Source organism: Egretta garzetta, unplaced genomic scaffold (genome assembly GCF_000687185.1).
Source record: "Egretta garzetta isolate BGI_Z169 unplaced genomic scaffold, ASM68718v1 scaffold94, whole genome shotgun sequence".
NCBI lineage: Eukaryota > Metazoa > Chordata > Aves > Pelecaniformes > Ardeidae > Egretta > Egretta garzetta.
Window position 1 is genome coordinate 1,635,273 of NW_009259683.1, and position 14,280 is coordinate 1,649,552.

A 14,280-nucleotide genomic window follows, 5' to 3' on the forward strand; every position below is an offset into this window, starting at 1 on the left:
CAGCAGGATGTCCTCCATCGTGTAAGGTTGGGGTGCTGCAAAGCATACTGAGGTATACTGGGAATTACCACAGCAGCGAGATGCTGTGGGTGTAAACTGAGAGCTTTTCACAATTTCAGTTCATCATTGGAGGTGAAGTTAAAGATTCTTATTTTCATTTTATGCAAAGAGGATTCAGAAATCTCTACAACTTTCTACAGAAACCAGTGTTCCAAAAGTAATTTTGTAGGGACCAGGTGTCGTAGTTTAACTCCAGCCAGCAACTAAGCACCACGCAGCTGCTCACTCACTCCCCCCTCCCGGTGGGATGGGGGAGAAAACTGGAAGAGAAAACCCATGGGTTGAGATAAGAACAGTTTAATAATGGAAATAAAATGAAGTAAAATAGTATTAGTAATAATAATACTATTAGTAACAGATAATCTACAAGTGATGCACAAAGCAATTGCTCACCACCCACCGACTGATGCCCATCCCATCCCTGAGCAGCGATTGCAGTTGTCCCCCCCTACCTGGTCAACTCCCCCCAAGCATGACATCATGGTCTGGAACACCCCTCTAGCCAGCTGGGGTCAGCTATCCTGGCTGTGCCCCCTCCCAGCTTCTTGCGCACCTGGCAGAGCATGGGAAGATGAAAAGTCCTTAATTAGCATAAGCACTACTTAGGAACAGCTAAAAATCAGTGTGTTATCAACATTCTTCTCACACTAAATCCAAAAGACAGCACTGTACCAGCTACTAGGAAGAAAATTAACTCTATCCCAGCCAAAACCAGGACACCAGGGTGGACACATTAGCTTTTCCTTAGCCCCGCTGGGTCTCATCGTGCCGTATTTGCATGTCCCATGTGCAGACTTCTTCAGGAGATCCTTTTTACTACAAATGCTATGTATAAACTTACCATGTTTCACCCCCTGACATTTTCTTTTTCTTCAGAAGTCTAGAGAGGAATGCTTTGCTCTGAACTCGCAGCTCAGTACAAAACTTTGAAAGGGGCTTCAGCCTGCTGTTTAAGAACAGTATGCTTTTATACATCCGCTTGTGGAAGTGGCAACTGATAAATAAATTATTTTTAAAGGATAGAAGGAAGAGGAAACCTGGATATTCTTCATTATTCATTGAGGTATTTTAATACCTCATTAGTTCTAATAGTATAATCTCTTCTTGGTTACTAATGTCATGAAGTGTCCATGGCTAAAATTTTATAAAAAGGAAACAGAAATAAAGTCTTTCATTTCATAGAAGTGTTGTGTGAATTGTCAGCATTTCTTCAGTTGTTAAGGTCATACCTGCAAGGTTAAATTAACCTTCTCTTATTAAACTACAGTGTTTCTTAATCACTTCAGGAGTATTCCAATGTTTGGTGGACATGAATGGAAAAATGTTAAATGTTACTGACTTGATCATACTAATTTATATATATCAGATCTCTGTAATTCTTAATTTTGAGATGTGAGAAGTTGTTTGGGGGTTTTTTCCATTCCTTTGAGTTACAGTTACCATAGATTGATAGGAATCAGTACTGAGCAATAACAAAAGAAAGAACAGCATAAAACCAATGAAGAGCAATAAATGAGTATAAACATGTTAATAAATATTGTGAAGACTTATGAAGGGATTTGCCTGCTCCAAGGAGTTTGGAGTCCCAGCATTAAATTTCAGCACCATTTGGAAATGTCATTCTTTCAATAATCTCTGCCCAAACAAATCTAAAACATGAAATGATGTCTTAACGTTTTAAAATCAGAAAGGGCTTTTATACCTGTCTAGTTTGACCTTTTTTATATTACACACCATACAATTTCATATAGCTGTGCCAGTTTTGAACCTGATAACCTGTGCTTGACTAAAGGAGATGAGAAATGTAAAAGCCAATGTGACTGAACCTGAAATATAGAGCATCCCTTAGGGGCTGATCCTATAACACTTCAGCATATAAAATGTCCTGTTGATTTCAGAGCGGCTGCTTTTGTCCAGTAAGGTGTGTAGAATTGCAGCCAGTTTCTTCTAGCTTCAGTAAGTATTTGGGTTTGGTCAATGTAATTCGAGGTAGAGGGAACAAAGGTTTGTCGGAAGGAGACAAAACACAACTGCAGTGTAAAGAGTAATTGATGTCAGAATATTCTTATTAAGTTTTATGTACTGCTTTGTATCCCTAGCCATGGCTTCTTACATAGAACCTAACAGCTTAAAGGAGTGAAAGATGCTCACCTGCCAACTTTGTACTGGAAGATATTTTTGCCTGTTCTGTATTGATGATAGTACAACCACCTCCTTGTGTTAGTAAATAAACCAAATTTTTCAGTCTGCACAGCTTCTGGAACAATTCATTCTATCCCCGTATATGTATTACTTTAAGAACAAACAATTGATTTAATAACTAACTAGCATTGCAAGTAGGTCTGTGTGCACTATGTATGCCTAAAGGAGGTTATTCAAAGTACTAAGGCTCTGATCCCATGATAGTTGGTAGAACTCATGTGCTGGCAAACCTTGTAGGTATACACAGCATGTCGTGGACTTCACTGAGGCTCTGAATGTGTTCACAGAGTTACCCAAAAATGAGTGGAAGCAAGGAGAAAGCAACAAAATTATGTAAAGGCATAAATAGAACTGTAGTCTGACCATTCTTCAAGTTTTCCTATGCCTCATAAACCTTTGTTCCTTCTGGATATTTTTATTGTTTTTCTCAAAATACTTTCTTCTTGGATAATTGTTTAGATAAAACTAGTTTTTAATGCAAATCTGCTTCCATGGCATGCCACTAGTTTTTATCACCACTTAGGCATTTATCTTCGATTAATATTAATTCCTTATATAAAACATAATTCACTTGGGGTTTTTCAGTAGGAAACAGTATTTATTCATTTAAATTTGTTTCTTCCTCTCTCTTTTTCGTGTAACATATATTTCCTCCCAAAGAGCGAAGTCCTGTGGATAAACCTACAGTAGGACTTTTTAAGCAAACCACTGGCACAGGACTCTTTTAAAGGAACAAAATTTGTCTAAATGAGTCAGGAACTAGTGGGCTGAGCGTTCTTTTATTCCGAGAAAACACATTGCCTCTCCATGGATGTTTCTGCACCTGGAAGGCTTGGATTCCTCTTGGAATATGAGGAGAATGAAAGAATCTGTAAACTCTTCCATCTTAGTCCTAGCCTTAAATTATCAATCTTTCTGCAGCTGTGGAAGCTTTTCACAGTGGAAAAGCTCGCATAATATTTTACATATACTTACAGCCTTCTGCAAGGAGGCTAGAGATTTAACCTGGGAAGAACTAACTACTGCCAAGTCCACATAAAACAGAGCTGGGATCGGGAAATTTGAGCATTTACATTTCTTATTTGTGAGTGTTGAATTTCTGCTTGTGAGTAGGAGCTAATCTAAAGGACACAGGAAAGATTTATCTTAAAATAACTATTGAAATAGAAATTGAAAATCCAAAATGAAAAAATTGTGTAACTATATTTGAGTATAAGAATCAGAAAGTTGAATAAACATTTTTCTGAAGACAAACTTGAAATTTGGAAAACTTCTAATAACTATAGTATTAAAAACAGTAATTCCAATAAAAGTATTAAGACTGTACTTAAGAGCACAGTGGAAGTATCTCCATGTACTCTCTTTTATGGTTTTGTACATGCAAGTTGTATTAACATGTTTGTAATTTCAAATATAAAGTTAAAATGGTACTGAATTAATAGGAATTTAAATATGCACTTTTTAAGCTTTTCCTGTTGTCTGTAAGATTTCTTGTAGTATCTTTGTGTCTGGCTTGCCACTATTCTTCCCTGATGGTTTGATTCAGTAAAAAAAATCTGAAACTCAGAATTCAATGAGATTGCCGTTATGAATGTAAACAGGTAAATACGGTTTCCTTGGCAACAGAAACCAGGTGAAAACACTCAGACGAGCTATGCTAAACCCACCCACTCAACTTTCTTTAGTTATCAGTTCACAAGCTGGATGCAGAGGGAATCGAGTGGTTTGTGCTCAGTCAGTGTAAAGTTTCTAAATGAACTGAAGCTCTGGGCAGGCAAGTGTATGAGTACAATCTTGACTCCCATTAGCTGTTGTGAACTGTGACAAACTGAGATTCAAAAAGCTGTTGGCTACATACACACCACTGCTATTTTTCAGATGACATCAGAAAAGACACTGAACTTGTCAACACTATTCAGAAAATTACTGTCTTTAAAGTAGTTATTTTAAATTCAACAGCATCCGTTGTTTTTAAGCAAGTATTGTTTGTGTATAACCTGAACATTGAATTACATTTACATTATTAAACTCATTATTAAGTAAATCACAACCATATTGTATCATGGTGAGCTTGTTTTCTTTGTTTCATAGATCATATGTCAGGTTCCACTTTTAGGATTGTCATTATTGACTTATTATTCAAAAGGTCGTAATTAACACAATGAATAAAAGATGTGTGGGTATGTCTCCTGCTAGTGGAGGGAAGCCAGGTTACATTCTTACAAAATTATAGTGGCATATATCATTTGCTCAAGTTCTCAGTTCCGAATATGTCAGTTCCAAATTCAGAACTGGAAGACATATGTTATATTTACTAAGCTGAATAAATACGTGGTTTATTTTATCATGAGTAGCACATAGCACTGTGTATAGATTAACCTTCTTCTGTCTCATGCTAAAATTAATCTGAGATTAATCACTTGGTTAATCTGAATGAAAAAAATTGAATAAGTTTAATATTCTCTTGAAACTTTCACTACAATAAGATTTACCATGGGGAAATAAATGATGCTGCCGATTAATACAGTAAAGATGAAATTAAATGTTAAAGTTAATTTCATTGATTATAGCAGTTTTCAAAAGAGCATGTTTCATATCCCTATCAAATGAGCTCCCCAAAAAGCAACAACTGTTACTATGGAAGTCAGTATGTAAAAACTTCCAGAGTCCAGAACTTGATAACCTTGTCAAAACGAGTTTAAAACTGATCTGCCTTAACAAAAAGGATAAAATAGATGATAAAGCAAATAGTCTGGTTATTGAATTTCAACATGCAATGAACTTTTGTTGTGCTGCATGAAGTAGTGGTGTCCTTAAAAGAAAAATGCCAGGTATGGGAAGTGATTGATTACTTGAGCTATCATTCCTTCAGTATATATATTTTGATGCTGTCTATGTCTGCTTGGAATGCAGTGTGAAGAGTGTTATACCTAGGCATTTTTTTTGTATCTTGCTTAGATAGTTTCAGGTAATGCCACACTCAATGGCAGCCTACAGTACAAGCAGATGCATGGTCATAAAGATACTGTGTTATGGGGCAAGCAATATTAAGTAGGAAATTTTTACCTTCTGCATCTGACCAGTATAAAATAGCTTTTCCTTTCCATAATGAAAATATTTTATTTTATTATAGGATGGATGATTTTACCATAAGAATGGGGTTGATGCCAATCTCTCACAAGGTGATGCAGACTCTTGCCAGGTGCGGTCTCTCACCATTATATAAATGGCCCTGGAAGGAGCCCAAGCACAGGGAGTGGGATGGAGCAGCTTTGTTAATGCATAGGAGCTAGCGAGCTCAGAAAGCACCCATTTGCTCTGATCCTTGAGTCTCAGGGTACATTCATGAATGTATTGAATAAATGCTTTATGAAGGAGAAGAGGGAACAGAAAATTTTTCTTTCCATGGAAAGAGAAAATTAAATACCTGTGAATTAACATGCTGGGGCATTTATTTTATTCTGCCTTAATAATGGAGAAATGTTTTCTTTTCTACAGAAAGGTCCTTTTTAGTACTTGCTCTGTTATTGTGTATTTGGCTTTAGAGAAAGGGGCAAATTGATCAGTTATAGTTTAGGGGGCAAAAGCCTTCTCTCAGAGAATATCTGAAAGAAGTCATATTACACATGTCCTTGGCATTTTATACCACAGTTATAACTGAGTCAATAATGTAATTAGATCTCTGGCTCTGTATTACAGACTGGTGTTGATGATAGAGTGCACAAAAAATTGAAATGACACAATTCAGAAGATAAAGGTAAGCTTAGCAGAAGGAAGAAATGACGACAAGCAACATTTATCTGCACTATAATTGACTGCAGATTGAGTTTGTATATATCAGGCAGAAATCAGGATACTCTTCTTGTTCAATATGAAACATGTCATTGTGTTGACATCACCTTTAAAAATTACATTATATGTCTTCACTTAATCTCCTACTCTGCAAAGGCTTGCACAGGTACTTGGCTTGTTTTCTCTTGTACTGTGAGTCTGTGTCACTCTGCTGAAGTCTGTGGAGTTCCTCTGTTTTCTGGAAAGTAAGCACAGGATTTTTGAGTAGTCCTGAATTTCCTGCGTGTACTCACTGGGCAAACAAAACAGTAGGCCTTGTAAGAAGTCGTTTTTGAAATTTTAAAATAGCCTCAAATAAAAGCTTACCTACTAAAAAGAGTCAATACATCTCAGTACAAAAGACTGTACAATCCTTCTCTCATTTTATCAGGTGTGGCTCATGGTAGAAGTCCTGCCCTAGGCAGAACCAACTGTTGGCATCTCAAGGCTGTTAGACTTTCCTCTGTAAATTTCTTCCATTTACTTACTGCAGAGGTTCCATAGAGATCACCTCAGGTTATGTAAATAGCACGTACCTGGTAGTACACAGATGTCTCAGCTGCATACTGCTACCTCCTCCAAGCTCAGTGCTCTCATCACTGACTGGCCAGGCTGGTCAATCAGACTGGACCGGCAACTTTGGAGTCATTAGAAAAAAATATGATACTTGTTCCAAAAATGAAAAGATCTTTTGATTTTTATCACTTTCTTGTGTACTTAGAACAGATATAAAATTATATTTGAAGTACTTATTGACAGCCCAACTTCAAGAAAGTATTCTGTACTCAGAGATTAAGACAATGTGTAGCATAGGCATCTCATAAACAATTTCCCTGACTTCACCAAAAGACAGAAGCCCTCTTGGCTTCTGTGATGTGCGTTACTGCTTTCCATATGTGCCCAGCTCACTGACAGTATTGGTTGAACCAGGAAACTAATTTTTTGTTTGTAGAGCTTTTTGGTCTGGAGGATCCTGACATCAGTTGCTGATGTATTAGCCAAAGTTGCTACTGGGAATAACAGTAGAGGTGATGGTAGCATCCAGTAGCTGGTAAAAACAAAGACATGACATGAGCTACTGAAATCTGAGATAGACAAAAAGGACTTTTCAGCACTCAGCCCTTGTTTGGGGCTTTCTAAGGGTGCAGACAGACAGCAGCCTTGCTATTAATTGGCCAGATGACAACATGGAACAGAGCACTCTCCACAATGGACATCTTTCAAAATGTATTGTGAAATGAGAAAGACATAATACAAGATAATTGAACTGAATTTTTGTGAAAAAGAATCAGTGGAACTAGACTTTTTTTTAAGTAGTTCTTTTCTTTGAGCTGCCTTTTATTATGAAGGTATTGCCTGGAAGGAATGACTGAGGTGCGAAAACAATCTGTAAGAAGATTGGTAATATGAGAAGGACCAGGAGAGATATGGAAAAGATAGAAAATGCAGTGCTGCTGAGTTGAAAACTCTGAGTATAGGAGGAGACCCTTTTTTGTCTCAGTGCACAAAATTAAGCACATTGTTTTTGTTGGACCAATGCCTAAAGAACATAAGTGAGAAGACATATGATTCACTGAAGCACATTAGTCAGGCAGACAAACTTATTTTGAAGACTTCCATGTAGATATGATGGCTGTAATTGTAAGAGAATACTTTCTGTATTGTTTAAAATATTTCGTCTTTCTCATTGTATTTTCCACATTGCGATTTGCTTGGTAATATGATATCCTTATGATAATTGTGGTACAATATTGCACTTAAGGAAAGAAAATACAACTGAGTTTGGACACTATGGCTGTTATTTCTAACTGCTCACACCAGCATATAGAATTTTTTATTCCGTTATGATATGTGTATGTCTGCATGTTTATAATATATATATGTATACACACAACAAATGTTTATATAGACAAATACATTTTTTATATTCTAACAATTTTGGAAGGTTACAAAATGTAAGGATTAGAAAGGTCCCTAATAATTCAAGATAAATATATGGAAACCAAGGAAATTATTTGTTTTGGAAAAGAGATGCTTAAACTGACTTGTACTGCTCAACTAGGTAGGAATTCATTACAAATAGCCTTGAAAAGTGATTTGATATTTAGACATCTTGCCATTTCCTTGAAGTTATTCTCATAGACCAAAGTTTGTCTACATGCAATTTGCAGGATCAGAGCCCTCAAAATTTAGTTAAGAATCCTTGAGTTTTCAACTTCAGATACGAAGTAACAATCTACCTTTTTCTTTCTTGTTAGACATCTTTTTCAAGAATGGTTATAGCTTCTTAAAGTTCACTGTAATGTTGCACCAGTGGTTATTGACATATTTCTTATGCTTCATCATAGCTTGACTGGGTCACACGTTAGCTGGCAGTGACTTGTCTTCACCCTGCTAGGGTTAATTCTGTGTATCAAACATGGAAACTAAGACGTGAGAAGCAAACTTGGAAAATATGGTGAAAGAAGAAAGTAATCTCTTTCTTAAGGTATCCTTCCAATGGGATCTTTTCATTGACTATGATTACAAAGTGTTCTCTAATAATAGGGAAATTTTCCTTTAGGATTGTCCTGAATCTCTTTCATTTCAGAGAACATCTGATTTTAGATCGAACAGTTGTTTCTTTAAGGGGACTGGCTTCCATCAAGACGAGCAATTATAAAAATCAGTACGCCTTTACAAAACATGGAAAGGGAAATTCTCCCTTGATTGCCTTCAGCTTCTCTAGGTGTAGGGTTTCACCTGTAACCTCTGCTCATAACTTGTCTGAGCACAACTTGTAGCACAACTTGATAAGGTAATATATAAACATGTATATATTATCTTCTTTGGCTTTGCAACTATTGAACTCTGAAGTGTTACAGAAGAAGTCCCCTTCTCACCCTACTGAAGGGTTACAGTCTCTTCACTCAGTTAAGCATCATGGTTGGTACCAAAAAGTAGGACTAACTTTTCTTTCACTCTTCTGCTCTCTCTCAGTGTTTCTTAATTCTGCATGAATGTTGGGAATAATTGCATTTTATGATCTATCTTATTTTTGTATTTAACCTACAAGTAAGAATCATTTAAGTAATGAGTTTTATGAGCTACAAGTAAATGCCATTTAAGCAGTGAGGTTTATTTCAGTTCTCTTACGGCTGCAGGAAATGATTCAGTGAGGTACCATATTTTATGTTGCTGTGCTGAAAAGTTATTTATGGATATTTTTCCATTTTCTCCATCTTATTCTTGCAGGGAAAGAAAATTTAAATTTTTTTTTTTTTTTTTTTAGGGTTCCAGTTCAGTTGTAAAAGTTCAGCATAAGCTAATTTGGAGCTGGTTAAATGCTTAGGAGCAATCTGTCTGCTCTCATGTAGAACTACCATTAACATGCCAGCTACAGTTATATTGAAACAAGCTCAGATGGCTTCATGTCCCCACAGAGTATGGAGATTTAAACTTTGAAATAAAAAAGGCATAAAGATCTTCTTTAAGTAGAGGCTGGGTAAACTGGCAGCTATCTGGGAAGTGAGTAATGGACAACCCTGCTTAGCAGCCATTGTACTTGTAAATTTGAGCAATGTGTTTCTACTTTGGAGCAATTTCATTCATATATTTCATAACACTGAAAAGGTCACGAATTTCTACATAGGGCCTCATTGTATATTCCTATGCAGCCAACGCTCTGCTTGAGTTGAGGTTTGTGGAGCTGTGAGAATTTGGAGGGAAGAGAACTATGGATGCAATAGACACAAACCTGGAGTGCTCCACCAACAATTCTGTGAAGAAAGTTGAGCTGTGTATCAAACTAATATCAACATTCATAATTCAGTATTAAGGACCATGTTCTGACTACCTTTCTGATAGCTGAAGAATGACACTATTAGTGAAGGAAAACAAGTGCAGTCAGAATCTGGAGCTGACTGATAATTAAATTTGACTAGAAACTGTAAAAATAGTCGACATGATAGCAACATGAGGTTGTACTGTATAATGTCATTTTTAATACATCATCATAACTTGACACTGGTCCTTCAGTTTAACAATAATTAACATCTTTTGACTGTTTGTATTTGGCTTACAGTATGTCTCAATGTTATGTGTTGGGAATTGTAAAAGGTGCATGATTGTGCTGTTTCTGTTCAAGTTGTTTCTAATTAATAACTTCACTGTCCAGTGTTCTTTCAATAAGGGTACCTAACACAGTATTTACATTATTTTAGGTATAGAGAAACTGGCTTTTCAACCAAACTGAATGATGCATCTCGATATAAAACAAGAGCGTATGCATGTGTATGTATCTATGCACATATACACACACACACACATATGTGTTTATTGGTTTAGAAAAGGTCTCTCGGTTCTTTTCTACTCACCTTGAGCTTCTCAAATCTCAGGCAGCTGGAAGGAATCATGACTTTTCATGAAAGCTGAAAGTCATAAATTTCAAGATTAATTAATATACACTCTTACTGTGATATTCACTAGAACTTCCTCTCTCTCCAAAATTTAGCACATTAAATAACATTAAATAAAGGGCTAATGACTAACAGATGCTAGCTAATGCAGGATTCTTCTACCTGCATGAGTGGCTTAGTGAGTTGAGTGACTGTGTCATTTTATCCTTTTGATCCTTTGAGTTTGTAGCCACTAAATTACATACAGTGGTTTTTTCTTCTTCTGATTCCACAATAGAAAGCATTTACTTTTCTTTCATGTTCTAAGTATCTGCTATTGTTTCATACCAGAAGCAAAACAGTGACCTTTGTGGGTCCTTGGGCTCACCCAGCATAGTTGCTTTTGATTTGTTCAATTCTGTAGTAGCTAAATTTTGACTAATTTTCTAGAGTCATAGTAATTTCTCTTCCAAGTAAGAAAGGAGTTGCTTTCAATAAAGTTTGAAGGTCAGCAATAATAATATAAGGAATTTTTCAGGTTGTTAACTTATTAGCTGGAAGATTATCTTATAAGAGTTTGAATAATTAGAGAAGGAATAAATTCTGAATATTCAAACTAATTCAAGTGGGTTTTGTATAAGGTTTATTCTTATACTTTAAATACTATTCTTAAAATATATGTGCAACACAAATTAAGAAAAATTAGTAGTAACTCTTAGAATAATAAATCTTAATAGCAATGCACATACAAAACCATTTTAGCTTAATAATATCATTTGCCAAAATATATTTCAGACTGTGACAGGATTTGTGTGAGCTTTCTCCTTTGAAAGGATGCTCCTAGCTTTGAATTTCAAACACTACCTTTTGTAGCAGGTGGACAAAAGTAATCCTTTTCTTTCTAAGAAAGCCAGCTAATTGTATGTCTGCCTCAGATTTAGTTAAATCTTTGGTGATGGGCTTTCAAGAGAGTGTTTTATGGTTTGCTTTCTTTTGTTGGGGCTTTGGTTTTGGTTTGAGGGGGTTTTTTGGTTTGTTTTTTACTGTCAGTTTTTGTTGAGAATTTCCTGATACCGCTGTTAAAAGTAAACTGTTCTTCGAAGGAAGCTTTGACAAAATTTCTAGTTTTAAAGAGAAACTGGAAAAGTGCACAGCTACTGGGAGGACAGTGCCATCCTCCCCGTTGCCTGAGAATTTTTTTTTTTTTTTTTTAAATGCAAAAGCAAAGTCTTGATAGAAAAACTAACGGTAGCATGGTAGACTACAACAAGCTTATTTTGGTCCGAAAGTAATATACTCTTAAACAGTAATATACTGTATTTATCGAATTGGGGTTGCTTGAGTATTTTTTCCATTGTTTTCCAAGCATCATTCTAAATACAATTTTCTGTTTGGTCACTACTTGGATAATGTGAATGGTACCCATTATTGAAAGGTAGTCTGTATTTGTGCTAATACAGAGAATGCCAGTTTAGAAATGAGCCTGATTGCATGGTTCATTTTGTTCTCCTTTGTAGAGCCAGGCTGCGGCCCACTACAAAGGCACTAAACATGCCAAGAAGCTCAAAGCACTGGAAGCCATGAAAAATAAGCAGAAATCTGTTACTACCAAGGACAGCGCAAAGACTACCTTCACTTCCATCACTACCAATACCATCAATACCAGCTCTGACAAAACAGGTTAAGCGACAATCTTTGTTGGTTTTGTTTGTTTTGGTTTTTTTTTTTTCTTGTTTTCTTGTTTAATTCCATGTCTGTTTGGTTATGTGCTTGCCACATTGATTCATGCTCGATCCATCTTTCTGTGTGGTGTTGATTTCTTTTAGTCCTTTCAGTAGGCTGGTGAGAGTATGATAGTCATGTAACTGATTTCTCTTAGAGAAAAGAGGCTTGCCATTCTTTTAGGACAGAATGCAATACTCATGACTTGATTAATTTTTATAGTGGCTAAACTGTTACCTATCAACTGATCGAAACTTTCTAGTCTGTATGCAGTATCTCTCTATGAGCAATTACATATGGCACATTTCTTTTAACCAGAAACAATGTAGCAAATTGCACTGCTTGTGTCTAGAAGCCTCTTCCAAAAGTGTTGTTAGTAAAAACCTAATTTTCATAAATTTCAAACATTGCATTATTTTTTTAAAACGGCTATTGCATGGTTTTGAGCTGGAAAATAGCTGTGTAACTTCTATTCCACACAATCAGGTAAGTGCTATTGATGCCAATTATTCTGCTTAAATGAGTCCTCAGACTGAAATAATATCCTTTAAATTTTTGTGTGGGTAAAAGGTACTCCTTTGCAAGTAAAATCTATCTGAGTATTTGGTAAAGTCAACAGGATTTGATTAAGCTTGCATTTTAAATACGTGGCTATTGTACTGGAAATTCTGAAGGAAGGTTGTAAGTTCACTGAAGGGTAGTCTCGTATCTCACAAGGTATGACTGTTCTTGTGTATGAAGGGATACAGTTTGCATATTTTGTCATAATCAACCCCCCTTCCCCAAACAAGCCAAAACCAGCCACGGCAAAAAAGCCAAAGCTGTGAAACAACAGACAACTTTCTACTGATGCTGGAAACTGCTCAATTGGAACCACTTCTGATGCAGTAAGTTTAGCATTGTAAATGGATGTGCACTAGCCAGTTATAGTATAATAAAAAAAGTACCTTGCAGACATGTGTAGTACTTACCTTAAGATACATCTTTGCTATATTTGTTAAAGACAGATATCTCTATGTCTATCTCTCTCTATATATGTATAGCTCTTTGTCATAGCCCTTTTTTGTAGACAGCATATGTTTTTATGGAGGTTTATATCCTAATTATAATGGGATGGCTTTAAAAAACAATTGTTACATTATATTCATGTTTGTTACCAAAAGTAAAGAAAGAAAGAAAGGAAGAAAGAAAGAAGGAAAATATTCCAAGTATTTTTGTTTCTATGATGAAAGAAATGAAGCGTGGGAGAATAGGAACAATGTCAAAAAGTTATTTATAAAAATGTATGTGTTTCTAAACATACAAATAAATTTAAGAGTTTTGCCTGCTGTTACCCGTTGGCATGTTCAGAACAGAAAGGGGGTATGTTATATGGAAATAATGATTTATTGTTTACAAACTATGATCTAGTGTTTGGAGAAAATAACTGAAGAAAAAATGGACCTCTTTAAGCTTTAAAGTGTATTATGCAAAAACTTGTATCTTATACTGTATAAGTTTGAAGGATTTTCCAAGGTGCCTTAAAACCAGTCTGAGTCTTTCCATCAGGCTTTGAATTAGATCCCTGACAAGATATATGAACTGTCTTGTATCCAAGGTCAGTAGTACAAATCAGTATTTATATTGGCATAAGTAAAAAACATCAGAAATCTAGTTGCACACAAAAGCAATGGCCTATGCAGGAGTTTCCTCAGGTTTACACATTGTTTATGACTTCCTGGATTAATTTCATAGAATGCGTGCCTACATATATGTATGTACATGTGTATATATATGTATTCTATGGTAGAATTATTGACCTGAATGGCATTCTAAAAGACACATATTGATGTTAATTGGCAAACAGCCCAAAATCTGACAATTTCACAAAATACTGAGAGCCATATTCAACTGCTGGCAAAAGCCCTATTTAGCCAGTGGCATTTAAAGAAAGGTGGCCAAATTATTGTGATTAAAGGTCAGCACTGATGTGACTGGCAGTAGAATAGCATCCTTGGTGTAATTTATCCTTTGTAGAATCAAGCATGTATGCATAGCAGGAGAAAAAAAAAGGAAAAAAATTTGGGGTAGCCAAAAGGATGAAATTTTC

General features: G+C 35.8%; 1 protein-coding gene across 1 annotated transcript in view; it reads left to right on the forward strand.

Annotated features, from left to right (window-relative positions):
- ZNF385D (zinc finger protein 385D) overlaps positions 1-14,280 on the forward strand; it is a 386,843-nt gene that overhangs the window by 312,145 nt on the left and 60,418 nt on the right. Inside the window, exon 6 of the mRNA XM_035894054.1 lies at positions 11,987-12,149. Coding sequence (XP_035749947.1) covers positions 11,987-12,149 — 163 coding nt within the window. The remainder of the gene's footprint in view (positions 1-11,986; positions 12,150-14,280) is intronic.